Source organism: Pogona vitticeps, chromosome 1 (genome assembly GCF_051106095.1).
Source record: "Pogona vitticeps strain Pit_001003342236 chromosome 1, PviZW2.1, whole genome shotgun sequence".
NCBI lineage: Eukaryota > Metazoa > Chordata > Lepidosauria > Squamata > Agamidae > Pogona > Pogona vitticeps.
The window spans coordinates 232,276,491-232,294,455 of NC_135783.1; the positions used below are offsets into that span (position 1 = coordinate 232,276,491).

Genomic DNA, 17,965 nt, shown 5'->3' on the forward strand with positions numbered 1-17,965 from the left:
CGCCGCCGTCGCCGCCGCCCCGCTTGTCCTCTGCAACATCTCTTCAGATGACCGACCGGATCGGCCGCGGTGCCCGAGGGCAAGCTTTCAGAATGACGGTTCTGGGTGGTTTCGCGCCGCTTCCTGGAGAGCCCAGCCACAGACTGGAGGGTGCCGTTTCTTTAGGACCTTTCTGAAGACCAGGACTTCTTTACCTTTTTCCCCCTTCCCCCCCCTCCGGTGGGAGGATCGAACTGACACGTGTGTGCGTGTGTGCACTCTGTGGTTTTTTTTCTTTTTGCCCAGGATGGCTCACGAAGTTGCAGGCTGACTCGATGAGGATCTTGGTTTGATGGGCGGGAAGGGTGGGGTGGGGGGAACAAAGAATAACCCAGGTGCCTTTTCCGCCTCCGTTTTTCTGTGCCAGTGCTGTGCTTCTGCATTGCTGAAGTGGGAACAAATGGCCCAAGCACTGGGGACTTGGGAGGGAAAATGACAGCATGGGCATCCTCACCAGAGAGGCAACCTTCCACCGGGAGGGGAAATTGCTTCCCAACTCCATCTTGAGTGATTTAATTTGCGGATGAAGGAAGCCTGGACTCTTCTCCCGGTGTCTGGAGAGAAAAGGACCCAACTGGCTGGCTGTTCAGCAGTTTTCTTGGAAAGGTTTGAATTCTTTTATCACTGGGAACTTTGTTTTGCTTGGACTCGGCTGGGACTGACTTGCCCGAAGTTCTTGCATTTTAATATCTTCGCTGCGCTTCCCCAGCCAGAGGGTTGAAAGATGCTGCTCAGAGGAGTTGGTTTCCCTCTTGCTATGAGTGGGAATTCCTGTGGCTGATTCCCTCCCACTCCTTAAGAACCTCTCCCTCAATCCCTCCTCCCTCTTCTTTTCTGCCCCCACAGGGCATGTCCCGCTCCAACAGTGTAAGCCCTCCGGGGTTCGGAGCCCCTCCTGTGCCCAGGGGTGGAGGTGCAGAACAGCATCGCTCTGCCTGGGGAGAATCCAGAGCCAATGGCTATTCTTACCCTCTTCATACAAGGGCCTCAATCAAGAAATCTTCCTGTATGGCGAGCTGGTGGAGAAGTGAGGAAGAGTATCAGCTGCCAAGCAGCAGTTACCACGGGGTGAGTGGCTGCAGGATGATGAGCTTCAGGTCAAAGTCTGCCTGGCAGGATTATGGGGGTGACAAGAGCCAGCACTCCCACCGGGCGGGAGATACCTCACTGGCCACAAGTCCTAGGCGCTACGGCACGGAGCAGGGTGAGGTGCGTCCGCGCTCCGTGGAACTGGGGCTAGAAGAGAAGCGGATCAAGGCCAAGATCGATGAGCTGGAGGAGGGGGAAGAACATCTGGATGATGACAGGGGGTCTGAGATGGTATTTTCCATAGGCAGCTGTTGTGGCAGCCTCCTACAGATCTTCAGGTCGAAGAAGTTCCAGTCAGAGAAGCTGGAGCACCTCTACCAGCGCTATTTTTTCCGTCTCAACCAGAGCAGCCTAACTATGTTGATGGCGGTGTTAGTCTTGGTCTGTCTGGTCATGCTGATTTTCCACACCGTTCATGGTTACTATCAGGTGCCCTATGTGGTGGTGCTGGCCCTGGCCATCCTGCTGATGGTGGCCCTGGGTGTCGTCTGCAATCGCAACGATTTCCACCAGGACCACATGTGGCTCATGTGCTACTCTGTTATTCTGGTGGTGTTGGCTGTACAAGTGGTTGGCTGCTTGCTGATGCAACCCAGGAGTGCCTCTGAGGGCATTTGGTGGACAATCTTTTTCATCTACAGCATCTATACCTTGCTGCCGGTTAGGATGAGGGCTGCAGTCATCAGTGGCGTGGTGCTGTCTGCCATCCACCTTGCCATTTCTCTCAAAATCAATGCAGAAGATAGATTTCTGCTGAAACAGGTAAGGATGAGGTTTTGGGATGTGTGGGAAAATTTTGGCTGTTAAGAGCAAGGTGGACTTGGTTTGGTTTGGAAAATTGGAATGCCACTTTCCTGGGAGTTGTGCAGATACTTTGTAATATTGTGAGAGAACGGTTTACAAATGCTCTGAGATGCAGAGAAGTGAGTCACCACTGGTTTTTTGTTGTTGACCATTTTTTAAAGAATTGTTCTTCCTTTGATCCGCTTTTGTCATTGAAGAATGTTAATTTTTCTTAACATAAGGAAAGGTAAATGTGAACAAGTTATCAGGTGTTAGTGGGACATGAGCCTGATGAATTGAGGATTCGCGTTTAATGCACTCATCTAAGAAGACTAGGGGAGAGCAAGCAAGCCTGGATTTCTATCTGGTTAGGACTGTTCTTACTGCTGGAGTCATATATGTGTTTGCTCAACTTATCAACCTGGGCTCCATTCTATAAGGAATGAAAGACAGGGAAGTGATTCAGAAAGGTTCCTTCGCATATTATGGGTTGTATCTAATGTAATTGTGGCATCCCAAGGCTTTTCATCCTTGCACTAGTGTCAAGCCTAGTATTTGGATTCTGCTTGTGCAATGTGTTGCACAACTCATTAAAACTTAATTTCACCTCCACTAGTTATGGCCACTTGTCCTGCTAGCAGCTTTGCAACCACCAGTGGAACAGTGCCCATATTTGTAACTTTTTTTCTGCCAGGCTAATGTTCCATACAACCCTGTTAAGTGCGTAGTGTACGTAGCCAGATAATTGCATTGCTATATACAAGTAATCAGAAACAACATTTTTGGATGGAAAAAGTTTTATGCAAAACATTCTGTTATTGGTGCCCAGGAAACAAAAAAGGCAGACTTTGAATATACAGTGGTGCCTCGAGTTATGAACATCCCAACATACAACCATTTTTGAGTTACGACCAGCTCCGGCTGCAAAATTTGGCTTCGACTTGCAGCCGGAGCTTCCAGTTAAACCCCAAAAAAAAGGCAGGGGAAAAAGGCGGGGAATTCAAATTGCTAACCGTTGGTAAGCAAAGAAGCTGCTGTTTTGTAGCTCTTTTGCCCCAATGATTAGAGTGCGATCAGTGGAGGCTTGGGACTGCTGGGTAGGGTAAAGTGCTGCTTTCTGCTTTTTAAAAAATGTTCTGGATAGGTTTTGCAGCATGGGTTTGGGCTGGGTGGTGGGATTATGTTTCTATGCTGTGATGGGTCTTGGGGGGTTTGTTTGTTTTTTGGGATTCCCCCCCCATTTCCGATGGGTCTTGCATGGTTTATTTGCTTTCTGCTTTGCTTTTCTTGCATTTCTGAAGGGTCTTGCACGGTTTGTTTGCTTTTCTTTTTTCTTTTTTTCCCTTCAGCCAGAAAAGATTAATTGCATTTCTGATGGGTCTTGTAGTGGGGTTTTTTGTGTGATTTTTTTTCCTTCGGCACGAAGGATTAATTGCATTTTAATGTGTTCCTATGGAAAATGGTGCTTAGACTTACGACCACTTCGAGTTACGATCGGAGTTCTGGAACCAATTAAGTACAGTGGGGTCTCTACTTAAGAACGTCCCTACTTAAGAACAATCCAACTTAAGAACAGCTCCATTTGCTAAATTTTGCTTCTACTTGAGAACAGAAATCCAAGATAAGAACAGGAAAAAAAACCTTTCCTGCTCTTTTTTTAACCTTAGGTCATCTTAGGTTAAAAAAATTTCTCCCCCTAGTGGTAGAGTTCACCTATGGGAACTAATGCTTCAATGTACGAACACACCTCTATATAACAAAAAAACAGCCAGAACGGATTAATTGGTTTTCAGTCCATTCCTATGGGAAATTTTGCTTCAACTTAAGAAAGTTTCAGCTTAAGAACACCATTCCAAACGGATTAATTTCTTAAGTAGAGGTTCCACTGTAGTTTCTATGGATGGAAAAGAGCAGATATGGATTAAATGGTTTTCAATGCATTCCTATGGGAAATGCAGATTCAACATAAGAACTTTTCAACTTGAGAACCACCTTCCAATACGGATTAAGTTCTTAAGTAGAGACCCCACTGTATGTAAGTCGAGACACCACTGTATTGAGTAGCAGAACATTCCAAGTTACCAATTCTACATACGGAGATTTTTTTTAAAAATTGGTTCAGTGAAAATAACAGTCTCTCATAGTACTGAATGGGGGAGGGGAATTGCTTATAGCTTTTAGGACCACTAATGGGCTTTTAAGTGTTTCGTCATCATGATGTGTGGGTGTTCATTTTGTGAAGGTGATGATCAGATGTTTAGGTTCACCTTTTATAGTGTCAGCTGCCCCACATGTGAAAGGGTGTGGGAGACCGTATGTAGTATAAATGTTTGTTGCAAAGCTTGGATGCATTTATACACAACTTTCTCTCAAGTGGCAAGGAATATGCACTATGTGTATCAGTTGGGTGATATTTACTAACTTTTGTGCAAAACTAACAAACGAAAACCAATCCAGTAGGAAACATCCTGTGAAGTAAAACAAGAGTATATTATGTATTGTACTTCTGTTTTAATTTCCACAGTGCTTATTCCTCTGTCACTGATTAACTTGGAACTGAAATGGCAAAGGTAGAATAATTGTTTCAGAGATACTTTGGTTGAAATCAATCCATAGCTTAATCTGTTTGGCTCAAATAGGTGTTTCATGTTTCTGGTTTGGAAAATAAACTTCTTGTGACCTTGGAAACATTTTAAGTAATTTTGGACATCTTGGAATATAACTTCGTTATCTTTGTCACCTATGTACAGTATATGTTATTAAGTACAGTAACTTAAAAGTTGACTAGAATTGACCAATGAAAATCTGCCATGTCATATCTCCATCTACTATAGCTAACTTGTGAAATATTTCCATGTCTGTCATTCCGTGACTTTTAGTGGACACGCAGGTTCCTGGCTGAGACCATGAAATTCTTGCCTAACTCGTGAACTTGTTATGAGATGATTTCAAGCAAGCTGCTATTCTCCCAGCATTAGCCCTTGCCATTAGCTATATGAGGGTGGTAATACTTTCCTACTTCATCGGATGCTTGTAAGAGAAATTGGTTGGATGGACCTTGGACTTGCATAGAATCATGTGCTCTGAAGAACTTCCTGTTTGACTTAAAAGCATAGTTTCCATGAATAACTAAACTGGCAAACAGTAGTTTACAGTTGTCCTCTGAATCATGATTAGAAACTCTGATAAACAGATGTAATCGTTTGTGCTATATAGAAATAAGTTAATCAGAATACTTAAATGGAAATGAGAAAAGATAGCTTGAGCCTGAGAATCATTCATGTAATGCCAAACTATAGTTTATTTCTGAACCTTCCCAAAGGTATATGTACTTAAAATGTTTGAAACAAGTTGTATAAAGGGCAAGTGTTATTAGCTGGCTGTATCCTTTAAGTTCTAATTACAAAAATCTTAAGTTATCTGTGTTTTAATTTACTAGACTGTGTATGTGTGTGTTTAGTTCAAATTGTGAGTCAGATATTCAGAATTTAGTGTTTATTTTTAAGGTTTGTAGAGCCAATACCTGATAATCTAACCTGTTGTTTTCCAGAAGGCAAAGTGCTTACATTTAGAACCATATGATGCTAAAATCTGTATCAGCCACTGCCTCACAACTGTTAACAGGGCTTTTGTTACCGAGGCTGTAGCTTGTTACCATGGAAATCTAATTTTTCTTTGACTATCCCACTGATGTATATACTTCCTTTGGTTTTCTTTCTTTCTTTCTTTCTTTCTTTCTTTCTTTCTTTCTTTCTTTCTTTCTTTCTTTCTTTCTTTCTTTCTTTCTTTCTTGAGAGAGAGAGAGAGAGAGAGAGAGAGAACATGGAGATAGATGAAGTACAGTACAAGTAAATCAAATTATTTTCATTATTTTCTGCTGCTGCTGTTTTCAGTCTTAATTTCACTCTTTCCTAATGAAATCCTTACTGATGCAGCATCGTTTACTTCTGAGTAGAAGAATATAGGATTGCACTGCATGTGGCTAATATAGTTGATTTTATTAGAATCAGTGATTATTTCTTGAGCTATTGTGTGTTTCCATCACTTAAGCCATTCTTACCATGCCACGAGAACCAAGAATCTGAAATCAGAAGCAATCTTCAGATACAGAGGGCTCCTTGTAAAATAACATACATATGTAAGTATGTGTGTGTGTGTAGAAACCCTAAAAAGCCTTATTGAAACTCTTTCTGGATGTCCAAAATATTTCTCATATATTTACTTAAAGAAGAGTTTATGAATTCACTTCATGGTTTACTGTGTGTGAAATTTTATAGTAATTCTAATTGCACCCTGTTTATTGGCTTTCTGATTCTTACTCGTTTGCTGGGCCAGATTGGGTCTAAGTGGCATGCTATGCTGTATGGCGTGGAGATCCATAGTTTTGTATATGCTCTAGTATTGTTGGTTCTTCTCATGACAAGATTATTTTTAGTGCAGTGGTAGAAGAATCTAGCTATGCATCTTGAAAGACAAAACAGTTCAGTTTACTGAAAAATAAAATGTATCACACACATAACTGAGTTCAAGAATATTAAAAGGTGCACTTTGCATTGTGGAATCATTTCTGTGGGTTTGTACAGTTTTTATTGTACAGTACCTTACTGGGCCCTGCATTAATATAGATTTAGCTGTCAGCACCCCAGACAGTCCCAGCAATTACAGTGCTCCCCCTTCTTTCTCAGCTACATCTTAATAGCATAGTTTGGAAGCAGCTGCACCATCATGTGTCTCTGTTTTATAACTCTTCTCTGATCCATGCTAGGCTCCCAGCTGTTTAGACCTTTTACCAATGTGTGTGTCACAACAATACCCTCTTTGAATGCCTTCTGTCCTTGATGTTTGAGCAAAAGCTACATGTGGTGCCTCTTCTCTCTACGGGCCTGCATTAATTAAACATGCTTAATGCAAGAGTATGTTGTCTAGTTTACTATAGATATAAAAATATCTAATTTATTGTAGATATAACAGTAGTTCATATGTCCCTTTTCAGGGATGAATGGAAGGGTGTATCTATCTGTCTGTCTGTCTATTTCTCTCTATCTATCTAGTCTCCTCCCGCACAAGAAAGTATGCTTGATGGTTTTGTGAAACCAGTCGTTTGAATTAAATATCATCTGATATTCTGGGCATTTCTTTAGCAAATCATCAATATGTGTCCTGTTGAATGGGAATTTGTTCTTTGCTGATAGCTTAGCAGTATAAATCACAGAGAACATAACTTTGATACTAACGCAAATACACATACCGTTTGCCACTTAGGAAACATTGATGCTGATTACAATAAAAGCCAAAAATCAGGTTTTCTGTCTCACTGGATAGGACTGTCCCTTTATGACATAGTTTTTGCCATAATAAACTTCATTTCTTAAAAATAGCAAAACTGGTCCCAGAGGACAGAAATTATCTGCTTTATTTTAGGAAATGTTGATCAGGCTATCTGAATTAAATGCATGCTCACGCCTTGGTGCTGTTGTTTGAAAACTGTGACCCAAACTTATTGCTGGTATGTTTAGTTTGCTGACCAGTAGCATTCCACAACAGCGTGCTCTTAGGCAAGCAATTAATGCATATTATCTTATTTATTTATTTATTTATTTATTTATTTAAAACATTTTTACCCCATATTTCTCTTTAAAAAGGAACCAAATTGGCTTACATACTTGAAAGAATATGTTGAAAGCTTCAAACAATGAGTACACAACAATGGTTTACATAATTAAAAGACAACATTTAAAGCTAAGAACAGTGAATATAAAGAGGCATCTTACAACATTAAAAGACAATATTAACGCTAAAACAATAAGTATGCAACTACTAAAAAGCAACAAAGAAATATCACTCTGAGAGATAGCAAACACAAATAGGACTAAAGACCCAGTCAGAGAAGCAATGCATAATATATAAAAGTTACTCATGTAGCCAGCCATGTGGCCACTTACTCATATAGGCGGTTACTGAGGGAAGGTTTGCCTGAAGATAAAGGCGTTTGCCTGCTTTTGGAAGGACTGCAAAGATGGGGCCAGCCTGACCTCCTGTGGGAGGGAGTTCCAAAGTCTGGGAGCAGCAACAGAGAAGGCCCACTCCAGTGTCCCCATCAGATGCACCTGTGGAGGTAGTGGGACCAAGAGAAAGGCCTCACCGGATGATCTTAACACCCAGGCCTGCTCATAATGGGATATATGGTCTTTGAGATAGCTTGGACCCAAGCCATTTAGGACTTTATAGGTTAAAACCAGCATTTCAGATTGTGCCCGGAAACTGATCAGCAGCCAGTGAAGCTGCTGTAACAGGGGGGTTATGTGACCCCTCTAACCAACCCTAGTCAGCAATTTGACTGCTGCATTTTGGACCCGCTGAAGTTTCCTGACACTTTTCGTTGGCAGCTCCACATAGAGCGAGTTACATTAATCTAGATAGATGAGAAATGCAGTCAAGCAAGCAATTAGCACAAGGCTAGCCAAGGCAAAAGGTCTTTTTAACATTCAGGTTGACTTGATATTGCAACATTATTGGGAATCAGAAATCTTTGCCAATCTGCTGCAAATCACCCAGAGATCCATGCACTCGTGTAATATTAGCTATGAATAGTAGTAGATTATGTCTTGTAGAATTAACAGTTTTATTTTTCACAACAGTGAATTAACTTGAATTTTTTTACATCTTAGCACCTTTTTTGCTTTTCTTGCTCATGTTTTGCTGAGTTAATTCTTTGAACACATCAATTATTTAACTGTTTGACTGAAACATTTTACACTAATTGAATGGCCAGAGCTACTGACAGCTCTTAGATTAATTGAAATGTTGAAACACTGTGAACTTGCTGAGTTTTCTGAAAAATATACATATGCCATTTGAAAAATCTGTTTACGAATACTGTATCTTGTTTAAAATATTAAAGTCTCATATATGTGATTCCTTTGTCTCTGTTTTGCTTGCAGAAAATGAGGTAGTTTATAAGGTTCAATAAAGAATATAGTAATATCTCACTTTTAGTGTTCAGAATGTGTTAAAAGAAAATGGAGTAGTGACTGAATCAGCATTGAACATGGTCTTTTAAACGTTATAGCTTGTGCCAAGAATTCTGAAGGTCCAAACTATATTTGGCATCAAGTGGGTCAACTGGCTATGTCTGCTTCCTTTAGGTAGACCAGGCTCCTATGAAGCACCACAAAATGAACACCTGAACCTATGTGCTGTAGAGAATCAGTGCTAAATGAGGCAGCGATATGCAAGGTATTATTGAAATATAAGCTGCATGATAGCCAGTGTGGTGCTATGGACAAAATGACACACTGGGACTAAGGAGACCTGGGTTTAAATCACCACTTGGCCATGGAAACTCACTAGGGGTGATGGTGATGCTCATAAACCACTCCTTAAATATCCCACATACCTTGAAAGTCAGGATTGCTGTAAGTCTATTATGACTTGATGGTAAACTGCAACATTGTATAATGCAAAGCTATAGTTGAAAATAGTGTGCAAATCATGGTTGGTTTACTGGAGTACTAACAGCAAAGTCAAATATACTTTCACATCCAAGATTCTGTGATTATCATGCAAAAGTATATAAGTAAAGGGGTGTTTATGTGATTCCCCCTCCACCCCGGAGTGAAGTGTGTGGAATATCTCGTTAGGGCCTTCACCTTTCCTCTTTTTCTTTTCTGAGTCTTTATTGAGCTCCATCCTATATCACAGGAGTGGAATTTTGCTGAGCTGTGTAACTACACCTTTCATTTTTCCCAGTACATGTGCCCCCAGATTTGTTTGTGGGGCCTTTCAGCCCTCAGGAGTGTGTTTGGGAGCATGTGGAGCCAGAGACACCCACTGAATCCACAGTTCTAGGTTGATATAAGATTCTACTATCAGTTTCCCTTCCTCTGACAGATGGTGTTTAATGCTTTTAAGATGTTGTTTTGTTATGTTTTTATGTATGTAAGCCACCCCGAGTAGACTTGGTCTAGATGGGCGGGGTATAAATCTAATTAAAGTAAAGTAAAGTAAATGAATGGCAGTGATTAGAATACTTTGTCTATATGTTGTATTATTAGCCTATGAACAAGGCTTGCCTTTTGAAACCTTTCTCCAGCACCTAGTCTTCAAGCACAGATTCAATAGATACAGGAACTATGGGCATAAAACATAGGTTATCAAAGCATCTAGATTTCCTGTTACAAGGAGTATCAAAGTCCTATCCTTTGCTCTTAATAAGCATAGTATTATGTAATTTAATGTTCAGCTTATTGTTGCATAACTGCCTTTAAAGGCTGCAGCTCTATACATACATCCCTGGAAGTAATCCCTGTTGAGCATATTTTCATAATGCAGTTCTGGTGTCAGTCTCTGAACAGAAATACAACTGCGGCCACGGCAAAGAAGTTGACACTTTGTGAGTGAGGAGGGTTTTGTATGTGAATACTTGCCAGCCGGCTATAATAACTTAAACGGGTTAAGCTGAAGATGAAGTATCAATTGCCTTCTTATTTGACTTTGTAAATTGGGAGTGACTCGAACCTTGTTATCTCTGCTAGCTCCTCTGGTTCTTCTTATAAAGTGGAAATATTTCTGGAATGTTATTTTTGTTCTTGCTTTGGTCCTGGCCTCAGCCTCGTCTGGAGTGCTTACCGCTAACTGTACTTGACATACAAGTAACAGTGAAACATGGGAGATTTTGTTTGATTGCTGTAGACTGGACCTGTTACCAAACATTTGGCCTTTGACTTGGCTCCTGTACTGATGATGTGCCCTGAACAATGCACAGCTGTCTGAAAATCTAGGCAACAGAGGCAGGGCTGCTTGTTTTAAGAGATACCACATAACATCCAGTCTGTTAGGAGCATTGCATAGGTATACAGGATTTTAATCAGTGAAGTTATCTGGTAATAGGTTGGTTGGACCTCTTAGTAAGACTGATTCTTCTATACATGTTAATCACTTAATGATCAAATAGTGACATTTATACAGCCCTGAATTCTCATATCCCCGTAATTTATAACTAAAAGCATGCAAAGCGTGCTGCTTATATACCGCCCCATAGCGCTTCAAGCACTCTCTGGGCGGTTTACAATTTAATTATGCAGGCTACACATTGCCCCCCCAGCGAGCTGGGTACTCATTTTACCGACCTCGGAAGGATAGAAGGCTGAGTCAACCTTGAGCCGGCTACCTGGGATTTGAACCCCAGGTCGTGAGCACAGTTTTAGCTGCAGTACAGCAGTTTAACCACTGCGCCACGAGGCAGTAGGTAGATGTGGGCACCACTTTTGACACACATTGAATCCACAGTTCTAGGTTGATATAAGAGTCTACAGCATCATAGAGAAAACAGTTAATTATTTTTAAGTCCTAGGAGAATAGCATTTCCTTTATTCAGGAAAGGCCCATGGACTAGATGTTTTTCCCCCAGGAGAGAATACATCCCTGGAATTGGATGGACTCACTGTTCAATATGTAAAGGTTCATTTCTGAAAATTGGGGGGCAAGAGGGGGGCTGAAGTAAAACTAGATATTGTCCAGATATGATCTTGAGTATCACTTGTGACTGTGAAGAATATTCACTAAACTTCTCAGCATCATTGCTTTAGGTTCCCTTGATTTAACATCTTGATGAAGAATGTGAAAGCCCAGCATGATTTGTTGCCCCTGTTAAAGGCTCACTTCAGCCCCCCAACCTTTACAAAATATATCTGTAGAAAATGACTGTCCTTTCCCCCTTCAGAAGCAGAGCACATATACATATATATACACACAAGAGTGAGTGAGAGAAAGAAAGAGAGAGAACAGGCACAAAAAAACCAGATAGGTTTTTAAAGAAGATGTAAACAGTCTATCCACTGCTTCATATATACATGAACACACAACAGTGTTTTTCTAAGAGCATCAAGATGAAATCTCTTCCTCTGGAAGCACAGATAAAATTGTGTCCGTACATGCTCATGCTTTCCCCCTCTGGACTTGGGGGGGAGGGGAGAAGGAGAAATGAACCTCAGGAAAATGGTAAAATGCACATGGGAAATCAGTGTGCAAGTCTACAGGGACCTTCTGTTGAATGGTTAATCAATAGAAACTGATGCCTGATGCAAAATTTCTGTAGACTGATTTCCACTCAGTCTACAGAACCAAGCACTGATAATCTGCACAACCATTTATCTTTTTCTCAGGAACAGTGCAAACACTGGTTCTTTCTGTCTTTCAGAGGAAGTAGTAATAAAATTGAGCCTGTGACAATATTTCTGGGTTTGTCTTACAGCTAATTGGTCAAAAGTTCAGTGCTTGCACAGTGTTCTATGCAGAAACATCTGAGCTTTATCTACTCTCAGCTCAGGGTCACTATGTATTTCACACAGAATAATGTGGTATTTAGTTTTTTGGTTTGGAGGATGTCTGCATTTTACACTGTTTAAATTTTAAGGGATCCATTTGACTATCGCAATTCCTGCATGCTGAAGAAGGTGCAAAACCTTCAGTTGGTCCCCAATGCAGCTGTTCATCTATATGAAGTTGTAACATGCAGTATGATCATCTTAAAGTATCTTAATTGGTGTTGCATTGTTTCTGAGGTCAGGTTTAATGTAATGGTCTGACTTTAAATGTTTCAAGTTCTGCTAGTCCTGCTCCAAACACCAGTGTTTAGAATGTCCTTGCAGAGCAATGATTTTCAGTATAGGTAATCTAAGAGTTATGGGATACCCTGCTTCTGAAACTTTAGAAACACAACTACACAACTACTGTACATAACTTCTTTCGCTGTGCATAGAACAGATGAAAGTTGGCTGTTAATGAAGGAGATGTGTTTTGGACTTTTCTTTAACTTTATTTCACTGCTGTTGTGTTTAATGGGCATTATGTGATATCTACAGCAGGCAGTGGAAATCTCCGTGTTCATGCTGTTCTTGACTGAGTTTGTTTTTTATAAGACAGCACCGTTCATTATATTGTAAGAACGCCTGCAGTTGCGAAATAATTGAGTTTAGTGTTTCCTCCATAATATAACATTTTTTTTTAAAAAAATCACTGTTAGCAAAACTTTTGGAACCAAGCAAAATGCTGTATTGCTTTACACTAAATTGGGGAGACAGAATTAGTTGAATATGTGGGAGGTGTATATTTTGTTTTACTTAAAACAGATACTCTGTTTCTAATGAAGGGCGCTGTGGAAGCGATTGTTACTCTTTGTTGGTGTTTCTCGCTGTCCCTCTGAAGGCAGAAACAGAAATAGTACTTGATTAGAGATGGGGGTATCCATATACCCTCACACAGCTGGAGTTAACGAGGGGCCAGCCCCTGGGACCAGACCATCCACTCACACATCCGTCGACGGCCCCTCTCTTCCTTCCAGTCACTCCGGAGTGCCGCTCAGCTAGCCACTCGGCAGCCTTGCAGGGAGACTCGTCCTCCCTCCCTCTGCCAGGAGTGGTTAGACAACCATGAAGAGAACGGCGCTCAGGAGTGATTGGAAGGATGAGCAGAGCCAGTGCCCCCCAGCTGTGGGGATATTTGTCTTTGTATACAAATATGAGTATCCCCATCTCTGTACTTGATTAAAAGAGGAAAATCCTTCACTAAGGCATCTGAGTATTACAGCGGGTGTTTCTTTAACCTCTGGGTGTATGCAAATGAGCTTGGCTTTTTTTTAAAGCATGGAGTTTCTTGGAAGTTTGATTTCACAGTCTTGGAGAGTGTGCCTCATCACCTCTGTACACATTAATGGATTTACAACTCTAACTGTGGTGTATCTCAAACATCTGTTTTTTGGCCTTAGTCACCTTTGTCTTATTTCATATGTCATCTGACATGGTGAAGGCTCTACATGATTTTTCTATGACAGTTATAAAGACTAGCCACCTATAATCCTATGTCATCAACTAACACTAGATTTTTTAAAAAATAATTTCCTTCCTTCCTTCCTTCCTTCCTTCCTTCCTTCCTTCCTTCCTTCCTTCCTTCCTTTCTTCCTTTCTTTCTTTCTTTCTTTCTTTCTTTCTTTCTTTCTTTCTTTCTTTCTTTCTGTGGAATTGTATGTGTGTTACATGAGTTTAATCCTATTAAAAGCTATTTTCTGAGTTTTGCCGCACTTGAGGAGACAAGATAAATTTCTTTCTTGAAAGCAGAGTAAGGTGACAGACTTCAGACATCTTCAAACTACCAAAAGCTGCAGAATGGTAATCAAAGGGAAGAGATGAGTGGAGAGGTTTGTTAAACACCTTTTAATCCAGTGTCTTTGGAGCTTTTTAAAAAGTCACTGTTTTGGACAGACACAAGCTTTGGTAGGAGAGCAAGAGTTATTGAAGAATTGAGTAAAGGTGTATCTACCCAGATATTGTAACCAGTAGATTTCAGTGAGTTGGAGCATCTGCCTGGGGCTAAGAATTTGAATCCTCACTGTGCCTCCTAAGAATGGAACCAGTGAGATCACATGAATCACCAAAAGGAGGGACTAGTAAACCCTTTTTGAGTGCTTTAGACACAGAAAGTGCTATGAAGATTGCTGTTAGTCAGAATTAACTTGACAACATGTTGTTGCTGTTATTGTTATGTTTGAGCTATGAATGTAGTCTTACGGTTGCATAAATGACAGGCTGATTAACTCACTTTCTGGTCAAATGACTCCTCAGAAATATTCAGTTGGGAGATGTCTATAAGACTGAGAGAAGGGTCTCCAAAGGCCGATTGAATACTAATTATCCCTGCCTAAGGGATGCTGGAAAGCAGCAGTCGTAATCCTGGCTGGGGGTGTCGGAGTAGAGAGGTGCTATGGTTCTATGTTGAGGAACCTTTAGGCCACTCATCAAATTATGACTATCAGAGTTCTTCACAGAAAGCCAAATGAAATGAAACTGAAACAAAGTCATAGCGTTTGATAATGCCTGAATTGTTCTCAGATTAATGTAGAAGGGAGAAGCACCCTAGTTCTGCAACTGTTAATTCTTCTAAGTACATGCCTTTCCACAGTGACTCTTTTCCTTGCTTGCAAAAGATATTTTTCTTGGGTTGCACTCTTGCAGCAAAAACGAAGAACTAGCAACACAGGCTGCACGGCCTTTTAGTAGGGCTGTGGGGTGCCTGCACTGAAGTCTCAGTTTTGTTTGTTTTTGTCATATCCAGTTGAGTTAGGCCCAGATGTGTCCTAATGTCAGAAAGTGTAATTCAGTGTTACAGTCCATGACACATATGCCTTCAAGGTCTATTCTAAATTACATACAAACAGCTACAATTAAACCAAATGTAGACAGAGCTCTGATTGCATGGATAACTAGGACTAGGCAGAATGTAGCAAATGCTGGCACATGGGGAACAAGAATTTTGGTGTGAGTGATAGCTAAAAAAATAATTGTATCATTTCCTGGTGCCCAGAAGATAGAGAATTCAGAAATGGGTTCTGTAAGTTCCTTTGCAAATCAGGCTTGTAGGCCTGCTGTCCAGCACTACCAGACACCCCTTTGACCTTGATGTTTTTGCTGACAGTTCAGTACATGAATGTGAAAGTCTGCTATGGTTCCTTTCTTGTCCGTTCCCTACTTGTGTTAGGACTGAAAGAATTGTGTAGAGAAGGGAAACAAAATGCAAGGGAGGTAGGGAAAGTTACATAAAATTGAATGCAGACTTCCAAAGAAGAGCAAGGAGAGATAAGAGGGCCTTCTTAAATGAACAGTGGAAAGAAATAGAGGAAAATAATAGAAAGGGGGAAACCAGAGTTCTGTTCAAGAAAACTGGAGATGTTAAAGGAACATTTTGTGCAAAGATGGACATGATAAAGGACAAAAATGGTAGGGACTTAACAGAAGCCATCAAGAAGAGGTGGCAAGAATACACAGAAGAATTATACCAGAAAGATTTGGATGTCCCGGACACCCCAGATAGTGTGGTTGCTGAGCTTGGGCCAGACATCCTGGAGAGTGAAGACAAGTGGGCCTTAGAAAACTTGGCTAACAACAAGGCCAGTGGAGGTGATGCCATTCCAGTTGAAATATTTAAAATCTTAAAAGATGACGCTGTTAAGATATTTAGAAGGGGCAGAGGAACTAGATACCAAATTGCTAACATGCGCTGGATTATGGAGAAAGCCAGAAAGTTCCAGAAAAATATCTACTTCTGCTTCATTGACTATGAAAAAACCTTTGACTGTATGGACCACAGCGAACTATGGCAAGTTCTTGAAGAAATGGGAGTGCCTGATCACCTTATCTGTCTCCTGAGAAATATATGTGGGACAGGAAACAACAGTTAGAGCTGGATATGGAACAACTGATTGGTTCAAAATTGGGAAAGGAGTACGACAAGGCTATATATTGTCTCCCTGCTTATTTAACTTATATGCAGAATACATCATGCAAAAGGCTGGACTGGATGAATCCCAAGCCGGATTCGAGATTGCTGGAAGAAATATCAACAACCTCAGATATGCAGATGATACCACTCTGCCGGCTGAAAGTGAGGAGGAATTAAAGAACCTCTTAATGAGGGTGAAAGAGGAGAGCGCAAAAAATGGTCTGAAGCTCAACATGAAAAATTAAGATCATGGCCACTGGTCCCATCACCTCCTGGCAAATAGAAGGGGAAGATATGGAGGCAGTGACAGATTTTACTTTCTTGGGCTCCATGATCACTGCAGATGGTGACAGCAGCCATGAAATTAAAAGACGTCTGCTTCTTGGGAGGAAAGCAATGACAAACCTAGACAACATCTAGTGCCAACAACGTTCTTCCTAGTCAAAGCTATGGCTTTTCCAATAGTGATGTATGGAAGTGAGAGCTGGACCATAAAGAAGGCTGACCACCGAAGAATCGATGCTTTTGAATTGTGGTGCTGGAGGACACTTTTGAGAGTCCCCTGGACTGCAAGGAGATCAAACCTCTCTGTTCTGAAGGAAATCAAGCCTGAGTGCTCACTGGAAGGACGGATCCTAAAGCTGAGGCTTCAATATTTTGGCCATCTAATGAGAAGAGAAGACTCCCTGGAAAAGACCCTGATGTTGGGAAAATGTGAAGGCAAGAGGAGCAGGGGACAACAGAGGACGAGATGGTTGGACAGTGTCATCGAAGCTACCAACATGAATTTGACCGAACTCCGGGGGGGCAGTGGAAGACAGGAGGGCCTGACATGCACTGGTCCATGGGGTCACGAAGAGTTGTACATGACTTAACAACTAAACAACAAATAGCCCCTTGTAGCCTGATCAGCTGTCATTTAAGCACTTTGTCTGCACAAGGTCATGGGAAGTGAACTTTTATTTTACATCACTTCTCTTTCCCTCTGTTGGGGATCATTCTGTTTTCTCCCTCCTCTGCTTCCCTTCCCTTATTTTCCCCTCAGTTTCTCATATTCTCTCTCCAGATCTGCAGCTGCTGGAGACAGCTATCTCATGGCTAACGAGTGTTCCAAAAAGAATGCATGCCGTACTCCTGGGCTAGAAAGGTGTGTGACACCTTTTAAAGGGCAAGGATGGATTGTTCTAAGTGAAAACATTTGTGGATGAGCTATCTTTTCCCTTCTTCTTTAAATCCAAACCATGTCCTCAGCTATCATATACAATATCTGTATGGCCATGTGGACAAGCCCTAAAGCTACCAGATTTGCATACATACATTTAAATTGTACACTCTACATGTAAGGCATCATCTTAAATGTTTAATAAGCCTGACCCTTAGGAGAAGTGTTCATATAAATGTAGCTGCCTGACAATGCAGATTAATGCAGATTTATAAGTAAATCCTTCTGTGTTCTTACTCTTATGTAGAGGTTTATTTATTAGTTGTGTGTATGAGTCTGCCAAATATTTCATTTATTTTCTACAAAATATTTATTTTTCAGTAAAATACAGTATATCACAGAAGTGAGAATACCCCCTTACATTTCATAAACATTTTAGTATATATTTTCATGTGACAACACTGAAGAAATTAACATGAGGTGCCATGTGGAACTTCCAGTGACCAGTCTGCGGGAGTAAGAGCGGTAACACCTGCTCCCCCTTCACATCTGAGACTTGTGACACTAATGGGTCTCATGGCACCAGGGAGGATAGAGGTGATGGACTGACCAAGCATGTCT

The 17,965-nt window shown here is 41.1% G+C and overlaps 1 protein-coding gene across 1 annotated transcript in view; it reads left to right on the plus strand.

The window, feature by feature from the left end:
• The first annotated feature begins 273 nt into the window (after nucleotides 1–273).
• The window catches only part of ADCY5 (adenylate cyclase 5), a 315,866-nt gene continuing 298,174 nt past the window's right edge, over nucleotides 274–17,965 (plus strand). The window contains exon 1 of the mRNA XM_020801086.3: nucleotides 274–1,890. Coding sequence (XP_020656745.3) covers nucleotides 889–1,890 — 1,002 coding nt within the window. The 5' untranslated portion in view covers nucleotides 274–888. The remainder of the gene's footprint in view (nucleotides 1,891–17,965) is intronic.